Source organism: Tauraco erythrolophus, chromosome 20 (genome assembly GCF_009769465.1).
Source record: "Tauraco erythrolophus isolate bTauEry1 chromosome 20, bTauEry1.pri, whole genome shotgun sequence".
In the NCBI taxonomy this organism is placed as follows: Eukaryota; Metazoa; Chordata; class Aves; order Musophagiformes; family Musophagidae; genus Tauraco; species Tauraco erythrolophus.
Window position 1 is genome coordinate 3,038,866 of NC_141484.1, and position 11,189 is coordinate 3,050,054.

General features: G+C 45.3%; 1 protein-coding gene across 2 annotated transcripts in view; it reads right to left on the bottom strand.

Moving 5' to 3' along the window:
• GNA13 (G protein subunit alpha 13) overlaps positions 1–8,032 on the bottom strand; it is a 28,243-nt gene extending 20,211 nt beyond the window's left edge. For both annotated transcript variants that reach the window (XM_086623850.1, XM_086623849.1), the window contains exons 1-2: positions 7,727–8,032; positions 5,677–5,903 (exon numbers count right to left, since the gene is read on the bottom strand). In XM_086623850.1, the coding sequence (XP_086479976.1) occupies positions 5,677–5,903; positions 7,727–8,009 (510 nt within the window). In that variant the 5' untranslated portion in view covers positions 8,010–8,032. The remainder of the gene's footprint in view (positions 1–5,676; positions 5,904–7,726) is intronic.
• Between the last annotated feature and the right edge of the window lie 3,157 nt (positions 8,033–11,189).

Here is an 11,189-nt window from a genome sequence, read left to right on the forward strand (position 1 = left end):
TGCACTTTTCTTTCCATAGTTACAGCAACAATCTTTGGTAAATCCTTTTCACATAAAGACTGAAAGATGGCAAGTAGCTCTAACCTTTCCAAGGGCTTTAAGGATTCATGCTCCCTGTACACATGCCATGCTGTGATTTGACGTTTGGCAGACCTATCGACCGAGGAAAGAGGAGAAAACAGTTCATGTTTCAATACATACGAAGCAACAGCTTTTTGGGTTTACCCACAAAAATTTAAGCGATATTCGGTGTAAATACAACATTATATTTAAATAAAGCGACTGAATTATATGGTTAAGTGCTCAAATAGTCAATGTACGCGTTTACAGAAATGCTGGGTGACTGGATCTCATATCCATAATGAAGAAGATTCTTCTATCAGTCTGAGAAACTTTCTACTGACAGTTGATGCACTCAAGCATGTCCTAATAGAAGCACCACCTACACACTTCAAGCAGAAATAGAGTGGGATAACTGAATACCCAGTCTCAGAACCAGTAAGAGATCTGGGAAAGGGAGAGGGGGAAAAAGATATCTCTACCCCACAACTCAGGGGTGCAGGGAGGCTGCAGAGGATGAATACTGAGAGGAATATCAACACATCACAGAGAGCACAAGCCACCAAAAGGCTTCTAAAATTCGTGTCACAAATATGGCATAGGTGCTTTTAATGAATGACAGGTGAGATACTCTGTCTTCTTCTCAGTTCTACACCTGCAACTTCAGAGAGGCACTGAAGTACTGGCCTCACAGGTGCTTTGTAAGATGGGCATCCACACTTGACAAAGAAGACAACCTCAACATCTGGGAGCCTAGCCTGACTTCAAACACAACTGACCTGGGATCACTACTCCACAATCAAGCACATTTCAAGGACGTGTTGCCTATGCACCTGAAAGAATGGCAAATTTTGTTAATACTTTGCAGCGGCTACTTGAGGACTCATTCTTTCCAGTAGAGCTAATTTAATGTTCTTGTGTGTATAAGAGCCCCAGCAATATTCAAAGACAGAACCCAGAAAAGTACAACCAGAATAAAATAAAATACTATCTTCCAGTAAACTGAACAACACTCCAATGATACTACTCTGCATCAGAAAAATGCTCTAGAGAAGCTGCAGCAAAACTAGCAGTAGAACTTGAAGCTGAACACGCCTTTTCCTGTCTTCTATAATCTGATCTAGCACTTGCAGACATGTCACAGAAGTAAACAGGATCCAGAGGTAAATGCATAAATCGTTCTTACTGCACCATCTATGCCTGCAGTTCTACGCAAATGCGGACAGAATAAAGAGTCATCACTGCCCCTGCACATTGCAGGTTCGTGGCATAAAAAAAACAACCAACATTCAATGTAATTTGCAAGTAGGGCAAAAAGTATCTATCCAAAGATCAACGATTCCTGGTAGCAAACATTCAAATGCACCCAAAAGTTATCTTGCTAAAGAACAAACCTTTAACACATTCAAAGCTTATCGTGCATCTGAGCAACTCAAGCCCTCATCCCACTTTTCCATTCTTGGAGAATCAGAAGACTCCTGGAGACTACTTCAAAACACGTCTCTTAACAACTCCAGCAGCAAATCCAAGAAACATCAAGTCCACAGCAAAGGCACTGACGTGAGAGCCAGGTACAACGGTACTCTAGCTCAGAAGTGCTTTCCTTGGTGTTACTAGATGCACAGCACCAGCTCCAGACACTCCTCAGCTGCCAGCACCTCAAAGCAAATCCCAGTGAAAACAGCAAACCTTTACAACCACGAGTATAAATATACAGGCTAGGAAATGTCTAGTTAAATCGGTTTGCATGCTGTAGAATTAAGATAATATGTTTATTCAAGTCATTTCAGGAGATTTTTACTGGAAATCAACTTGTAATGAGAAATCTGAAATGTTAATTAGATGTCAGGAAGCGTTAGGCTGATTGAGACTAACTCCATAACTAATCCATGTTAGCCATCTGACTAGAGCCCGTAGGAGAAACAAGCTCAGCAGATGAAGGAGAGAAAGCTTGAGGATGGCCAGAATCTTCAGCGTAAGTTACAGGAACTGACTAAGCTACGGAGCAAAATACTCTTTAGTTAACCGTGTGAGTGGAACTATCACAGAGTGGTTTGGGTTGGAAGGGACCTCAAAGATCATCTAGTTCCAACACCCCTGCAGAAAAACCCTCTACTACACCAGGTTGCTCAGTGCCTCATTCAACCTGGCCTTGAACACTTCCTGGGATGGGGCATCTACAATTTCTCTGAGCAACCTGTTCCAGTGCCTCGCCACCCTCATTGTAAAAAATTTCTTCCTTATATCCAATCTAGACCTGCCCTCTTTCAGTTTAAAGCCATTGCCCCATGTCCTATCACAACACGCCCTTGTAAAAAGTCCCTCTCCAGCTTTCCTGCAGGCCCCCTTTAGGTACTGGAAAGCTGCTATAAGATCACCCCGGAGCCTTCTCTTCTCCAGGCTGAACAGCCCCAACTCTCTCAGCCTGTCTCCATAGCAGACGTGCTCCAGCCCTTGGATCATCTTTGTGGCCTCCTCTAGACCTGCTCCAGCAGCTCCATGTCCTTCTTGTGTTGAGGACTCCAGAGCTGAATGCAATATTCCAGGTGTTTGTGATAAAATTTGAGGGATTATAACATTACCACCTGAGAAGTATCAAAGTGGCACATACTGTACTAAGCTGTAATTAGCTCTTTCCAGTTTTAAAGCACTCCACAAGTGGGAACTAATGAATTTTCATAAATACCGTTTAGAGGCCAGAAGGCCCCTATTTTTATACCAAGGGAAATATATCATACTGGCTATCCCCATGACCACTTCAGTTAACAAAATGAGGAAGGACACTCTAGTGAACCAGTCATGGAAACGCTGATTTCTAATTCTATTAAAATACAACCAAGTTCTGTTTTTTGCCCTCTCGCACCGCTATAAAAAGACCACATTGTTTCTTTAGGGTCCTAACATCATCTCTGCCATTGTAAGTGAAAGATGAGCAAGAAAAACAAAAAAAGGAAGAACAGCTCAATGGTCTCTTACAAAATGTACATATAGCTTTGAGTTTTAACTATATACTTGCAAAAACTTTAATCTTAAACCCTGTTTCTCTGTACTTACTGTCCAAGCTACAAATGGCTTCTAGAACTACACACTCCAGCTTTCTTTCCTCCAGAATTTCTAAGTAAATTTTGACATTTTCACTCATTATCCATCACTGTTCTGTTCTTCATTCGCTCACTTCTACCTTTGCCCCAAAGTGTCCTATTCCCATGTTAAGGAATACCCCCAGCATTCCTGCCCGTACTCTCTTAATATGAACCATGTTTTCCAGTGCAGTGTCAAGCTCGGTCCAGTGAAGTTAAACCCACTCCACACTCTGAAAAGAAGTCAGTGTATGCAGTCAAATAATACTCATCTACCATGCTCAGTCCCAGCACTTTACACATTTTTTAATACTACTTTTTCCTTTCTCCTGCTCATCTAATGATTATGATAGTTCTCTCTTTGTTACATTTTTTGCCATAAGCAGTTGAACTGGAAGCAGAGCAATATCCTTCTCTGATTCCTCATTCTACAATGCAACAATTTTCAGTCTTGAATCCTTAATTCAAGAGTCAGCACGCGACACAACTGAACTGTCTGTGTCTCTGCCAACTTCCCCCTGCTCTACCTCCTGACTTGGGTACGCCTGTCACTGCCCTCTTAACCATTTGTGTCTGCTTTCCATATCATGGCACATACCTAAACTCTCTAAACACTTTTCCACAAAGCCTGTTAGCAGGTAAGGCAAAAATACACACTGCTTTCCGGAGCCTTCTGCCATTCTGCTGCCCACAGGGAGCTCTGTCATAACTTAAGCTGGGAGCTCACTCGCGTAAAACGGAGACTTCATGCTTAGCCAGCGCTGATCACACTGCTTGCACTCAATACAATGACATCATTCAGCTGCTTTTTTCTTTTTCATGTTTACAACTTGGCATAAATATCTTGGGCTGAGATCTTGAAAGGATTTAGGAAGTAAAGTAAGTATAAATAAAGCAGTTACCTTTCTTTCAGAAATTAGTGTTAGGATAGTACTCAACTATTAAGAGCACTTAAAAAAATAATAATTGAGTTCTGTCTAAAACACAACGTGATCCATATATATTTTTGCAGAGAGCACTATACAGATTTTGGGATTTCCAAAAGAAAGCAATAGCTTTTTTCTGTTGAATTCAGAAGAAGACATTCTTCAAATCCTACTCAAAGTGAAACTCTGCACATGCTTCAGTTACGGAAAGAACCTACTTCTCAGACTCAAGACGACAGAATAGTAATAGCTCCCTTTTCCTTTGCTACTTAGCCTGAAGTCACTAAACATGCCTGATTAAAAAAGAAAATAATTTTATTTAACAGATTTTAAAACAGATCACCCCAGCACAGCAATTACATCACTAGAAGTCACATCTGTATCAGAAGAGGATCTTGACAACAGCAGAGCAATTATTCTTTTATGATCACTCTAAAGGCAAAATGCAAGGAGCAACAGGTCTCATTAGAAACTTATTTATACAGCTCAGAACTGGGCTGGGCAGGTGATAGGCTACTCGAGCACCTGCCCATTCTGCAATCTCTAGAAGACATTCCGTGATCAGGGTAATACATATTTATAGAGTATTTACACAACCTATTTAAGTCAGAGTATGATTACACAAGCATTCATAACAGCTCAACAGGAGACATCATCAGCTATTGTTCAGATTCACACTAACACAAAGGTTATTTTTAAGACATAAAAACACAAAGCCACTTAGGTTTAAGAGACCTACAACAGATTTAATCTATTTTAAGGTTCTCAGCCCCCACCCCCACAAAAACCTATGCTACTGGCATTTACTACACAAGTCTATGAGCCAACAAAAAACAAACTTAACTTAAATTCTTCATTTCCTTTTGCAGTGTTTGCATGGAAATGGAGCAAAGGGACTTCAGCTATCACGAACCGTTAAAGCTCCAGCTCGAGAATCAAGATATGTTTCTTTTTCCTTTCCAATCCCACTATTGAACTGTATACTCCATCTCAACCCCACTACTAAATTGTATACTCCATCTCCATCTGAGAACTTCAATGTAACAAAAATCTCATTACATGAGTATTAACACAGACATTCAAAATTAAACAGGAAGTATACAGAGGGAATGTTTGCTAGATTGCTCAAATTGGAATAGAGAAGGGAGTGGTTTTTAAATTCTTCTCATTAACCCATGCATATCTTTTCTTAAAAATCACGTTACTATTAAGTTCTCCTTTACTGCAAAACATTTTTTTGTTTTGTTTTGTTTTAATTTGACGTACTAGTTAACAAAGGGTGGAAATAATCATACTGTAAAAACACTACTCAGGTATTAGCTTTGTTACAAAACATAAAAGTCCTCTGTATCTCAGCTTTCTCACATATGAAATGAGGACAATTATGTCAGAAGCTCTTTATTATTCTTGTGTTTAAAAAAAGGGGGGGGGAGGGAAGGGGGGAAAGGAGCTAAATGCATCTGTTTGCAATACCACAGTACAACAGTCCACCATTCCAAAACGTTTAAGATCCATAAGGAGGCTGCTTGATTGGTGTTTTATGGAAAAGCAACACACAGGAATGAGAATCACACGCGCTCAATGAAAAACCACCGGAACTCAAATCTTACCAGCTGGAATTCTCTGCGCCTGTCGTACGCGTGCTGGATCCCGCTGTCCGCCCAGAGAGCTCTTATGGCCGGAAGGTACTGCAAGAAAACCGCCGTCTCCACCATGCCCTGCACCACCGTGACGGACCGAGTATCGAACGCCATCATCGTGTCGCCGTTACTCTGGTTAGCAGGATCTCCCCAAGGGATATGAAGTTTCTCTCTGGCGTCTACGAGGACTCTCACACCTTTAACAACATGAAAGAGCACTGCAGTTAGAGTTTCTCCGTATCTTCTGTTTCACTAGCCTGCAAAGATTCAAACAGTGCACTTACTCTGAAAAGTCAAAGCTCAACAGGACTATCCACCCAGTAGGAAATGAGAAATTTTTTGAAAAATTGACTCAAAGCACTACATTTTCAGCTAATGTCATAACTCAGATATTTGCTATCTGAAAAACACCTCCATGATCAACAGCATAATATCCACAGCACAAGTTTAACCCTTGAAAAAGTGCTATTTTTAATTACTAAATCCCCAACGTGTGCTACCAAGCAAACTCTTTTACAGATATTCATACCTCCCTCTGATCTCCAGAGCCATTCCATTAAATTTACCTGGCACAAATACAAGACAAATGAACTATGTTTAAAATCTTATTTCAGAATACATTAAACCATCTGACAGCTTATTTTAAGGTTCCCTAGTCTTCATATTCTTATGAACTTGGTATCTAGTTATATCTAACTGCAGAGAGTTACCATTGCCTTTAATGCTTTCAGAGATATGAAGACTAAAATCACAGTACTTTCTAAAAAGTATGTTTTTACTGCTGAAGTGCAGAAGGAGTTGTATCACCTAGACTTCCATGCGTTTTTTGTTGTTGTTTTGTTAAACAGAGTGTTTTAAACCTCTCTTACACAGAAGTGAAAAAAAACCCCAACATTATGCTTGTACTGATAAGGGAAATGCAGGGAAATTAATTCCAGTACTAAATTTACTGGTGAAAAAATAAAAAAAGAAAATTCCAGAAAGAATATGCAACTGTAAAGGCACGGAGAGAGGTATAAGGAATTAAGATGTAGTAACAAATGTCTATATAACATACTTGTTCAATGCCAAAGTATTTTGAAGCTTCATTCTCTCTCCATTATTTTTCTACGTCAAAAGCAATGACTGCAGGAAAGCAGTCTCCAAAAAAGATCTGCAGTTCCTATGTGTACGCTTTCACAGAGTAGGAAGTATCTTATTTTATTAATAAACTATAAACTGGTCATCATCCGTGCTCGTCCTTTCTATTGCCTTGCTATTTCTAGTTTTCCAGGCTTGATTCGTAAAGAGCTTTGTAAAACAATTTGCTTTAAAAACCAGTGGACCTTCAAGAGCGGGGCTGAGGTCTGGTGCTTTCACTGTTTTGAGAAACTTAGTTAAGACTTGGTCCAAACCAAAAATCTGGCGAGTGACTTAGATGAGAGAAAACGAGGATGCCCAATGAAGTAAGGATGACAGCAGTGAAATCCAGAGCCCGCTCCTAAAGCGTGCGTGGAGGTTTTGGCAACGCATCTATGAAGAGCGGCTGTGTGCGCGGGTTTCTGTTAACTGATGTGTCAGTCTGGTTTCCAGCACGATGGCAGCGTTCCTTCCACGGAAACCAAACGCGGAGCACAGGGCGCCTCTCGCCCTCTCAGGTGCATCCTCCCCCCGTCCGTGACGGCTCGTTACTGCGATCGCCCTACCGGGAAATGGCCCAGCTCACGGACCCAAACCGCTGCTCCCTCGGCACGACCCGAAGCCGCCCTCCGCAGCACGGCGGGCCGCACCCGGGCCAGCGCCCGCCGCCCCGTCACGGCAGCGGTGACACCCCGCGGGCCGGGAGCGGGGCTGCTCCCCGGCAGCGCGGGGCCGCCCGTCCCCGGCGGGAGGAAGGGTGAGGCGCCCGGAACGAAAGCGCCGCGAAGGAGGAGGAGGAGGCGGCGGCAGCGACCCGGCGGCTCCCACCGGCCCAAGGGACCCTCCCCAACCCCACCCCACCCCCGGCCGGGCCGGGCCGGCCCCGCCGCCGCTCCCTCACCCTTGATCACGTTGCTGTAGATGGTGGCGCGGAACTCCTCGCGGGCCGCTCGGTCCCAGTCCTGCCCGTGGATGATCCGCATCTGCTTGAGGAAGGTGGACTTGCCGCTCTCGCCCGCGCCCAGCAGCAGGATCTTGACGAGGCGCTTCACGTACGTCTTCTCGCGGTTGAGGCACTTGTCGATCTCCTTGGACTTGCGCTGCTGCTCGGCCTCGCCGCTGGTGAGCAGGCAGCCGGGGAAGCAGCCCGACAGCACGGAGCGCGACGGCAGGAAGTCCGCCATCTTAGCGAGCACTGCCAGCGAGGGGAGCGGCCGCCCGGCCCGGCCCGCACCAGCCCGCTCTCTGCCCGCGCATGCGCCCCGCGCGCCCCGCCCCGCCCTGCCATGTGACGCCGTCCCTCCCGGCTCACACGCCCCGCTCACGTGACCACGGGGCGCCTCTGCCCGCCGGCAGCCGGGGCCCGCGTCACGTGACGTACCCAGCTCCCCCCCCCCCCGCCGCCGCCGCCGCAGCCCGCCTGCGAGGGCGTCACGTGACAGCGGAGCGCTACCGCCCTCCCGGGAGCCCCGCCCACGAGCGGCTCCTCACAGGAAATGGCGGGAGGGGCGGCTGTGGTGGCTGTCTTCGTTACCGGCGAGGCCGCGCTCATAGCTGTAACCGAAGCGAAGGGTGCGCTGCCGTGAGGGAGAGCGAAGTTTAGGCTCAGCCGGTCCCGGCGGCGGCAGCTCTGCCGCGGCGCTGCAGCCGCTGCAGGGATGCTGACGGGCGAGCGGAGGGGGAGGTCAGCCCTCGGTCAGGGGGGCAGGATGGAGTTTGCCAGCTAAGCGGTTTTTGTTCTTGGTACAAAAATAAAATAGTTTCGTTAAAGCGCTTTGAACAGTTTGGCACGTACTTCCTCTTTGCTCCTCTGAGAAGAGCTTTTTCAGCACTACAGGGATAATGGCACCAGTTCGGTTCTGGGGCTCACAGGGGGGCTGTGGGTGGGCCAAATGATAAAAAGCGATGGAACTTTTTATCCGTTATTAAGTTAAAAGTAACACAGACGGTATTTTCAAGTGCTTAGTAAAATTTTCCTGAAAGTTGGCAACCCTTCATGTGACAGGTAGAAAAAATAATCAGCTGAGGGACATGCAGGGTTTAAAATCCCACTCTTTGTGTGATCCATCCCTGAGCACAATTGTTCTGTTTGCCATTTGTATAAAAAATTAACTTATCATCAATTACACTAGCACAGTGCGAGGTGGTAGAACTGCTGCCTACCCAGAACTGCACCGACTGAAGATGCAGTCCGTAAAACGAAAGGCAAAAAAGATTCAGTAAGATTTTGTATTACCTTGCTTATTGATGCAGCTTTGAAAAACTGCTCAGGAGAAGTCTTACATCGTGCATGTTGGTCAGATCAGCGAGTCTGTGGTCTCACCTACCCACTCACTGACACGTTGGTTATATTTTGTAGGCTTAAGGATGGAGATAAAAAACGGCTGAAAAGCAAACACGTGTGGTGTAGCTCAGTTGAGAGCATGTACATCCGTGTCATGCTTTTCTGACATGGCTATTTATAGACTGTAGTGGAGAAATCACACAGAAGCATCTTTGATACCTGCTGATTTTTTCTTTCAATGTTTCTCTGCTTTTACTAACAATACTCTTAAGTTACAAAAAGGAAGAAGTGACCGAGGAAACTGTGGGATGAGTTTGGCACAAGGAAATGTCACTTTGCCTCAACTGGAAGGACCTCCTTCACCAAAATCCACCACGACTATCAGTGCCCACACCTTAGACAGGGGATGGCCCCACATGGAGATAAATTCCACATGAATTATTTCATATGTCCTTACAAAAACCAAACCAAACCAAACCAAACAGCATTTCTCATAGGAGAGCAGGATGTGCTATAGTCATCCAAGAAGCACATCTTGGTGGTCTTGGTACCGATGTGGAAGCCAGTCATTCCTGAGTTCTAGTCCAAGTTTTAGAACTAAGTTTGCTGGTTTTACACAGCTCTTGTGTCACCTTCAGAAATGCAGAGGACTCCTGAGCTTCTACAGTTCCCCTTGGAGGTAAGTAGTTGTCAGTGAATGAAAATCCTACCAGTGTTACTCCTTTTGTGCTTCTTGTCTGGAAAGTGAAACTGGTAACAGCAATTGTGCTTAAATGTTTAATGCTTTTGCTAAGTGAGAATGAACATTTATTGCCTCTTAGTGAAAGAGACTTAAAACCAAGGAAGCCAAGAACAAAACATAGAAACAATACCAGTTGCCTACTTTTGAGAAGTTAATTAACACCTACCAGTGAAGTATAACAAAAAAATAAATGCGTAAGCAGTAGAAGCAGGTTAAGAAAATCATAGCTGTGCGGCAGAGAAGATTTCCAACAGCCAAGCCTGCGCAAGGGTGGCATACTGAGTCCTTGCCTTTCAGGCCAGCAGCAAGATGCACCCAAAGCCTGGGCTGCAACAATAAAGGATGAATGAATTAAGAGTAAAAGCTGTTTTCTGGCGTTTGCCAATGGCAATATCACCTTCCTAACCTGGGCATCTCTCACCAGAGGCCAGAACTGCTTCAGGACAGACAAGTATCTCCTGGTGCTACCTGGGCTTCCTTTCGAGGTGGCTTCCATCTCTTGTTGGTGCTCCTTGTAATCTCAGTTTTGCCCTTTTCCTTCCTCTTTTTCCTCCTTTCACTTTGCTTTCCCCCATGCGCTCGCCTACCCGGTGACTTTGCTAAAACCTCCCTTTGCTCCGGCCTCTCCCTCTTGGCGCAGGTCCCTGCCACTCCAGCCTGCTGCCACCCTGATCTCTCACATGTGTCACCTCATTCTCAAACACTGTCAGTCCACATTTCCAGCTGCCCAAGTCACCTACGTCTTGGGTAGTCCCTGGCTTTCTCCCAGTGCTGCCCCACTTCCTATACCCTTCATGTTCCCAGCAGGTTGTGAGCCTTCCAAAACCTCCTCGATGCACCATTCCCAATCTGGCACAGGAGCGTGGCTTTCAGCATGCTGCAGAGCGGGAAGGGCTATTCCTGTGCTGAGGATGACGGTGTTCCCTGGAGAGGTCACTGAAGCGGACTCAGCGTCATCCAGCTCGGCAGCGGAAGCCAAATAGCTGAGTCCTGGGTCAGGTGTTACCCCAGCTGCATCCTCTCGCCCCAGCAGCCAGGCTTCATCTCTAAGGCAGGGTACGTGAGGTCTTTCTCTGTTTTGCTTTTTTCCTTCCTCTGCCGCTTCTTTCCTTAGGTTTCCTGTCCCTGGAAAGTCCAGGAGTGATGTGAAGCAAATGCTGCCCATTCATGCTCACACATCTTCCCATGTGGCTGCTAAGGAAGCTTCTCATTTTGAGCCTCGTGCCCTACCAGACAGGACAATGGACTCGAGATACTGCTTTAACTATTGCCTTGCTGGGAGACCTGAGATTAAGTCATGTCTCTCTCTATGTCACAGTTTGCACTATTTTTTTTTTT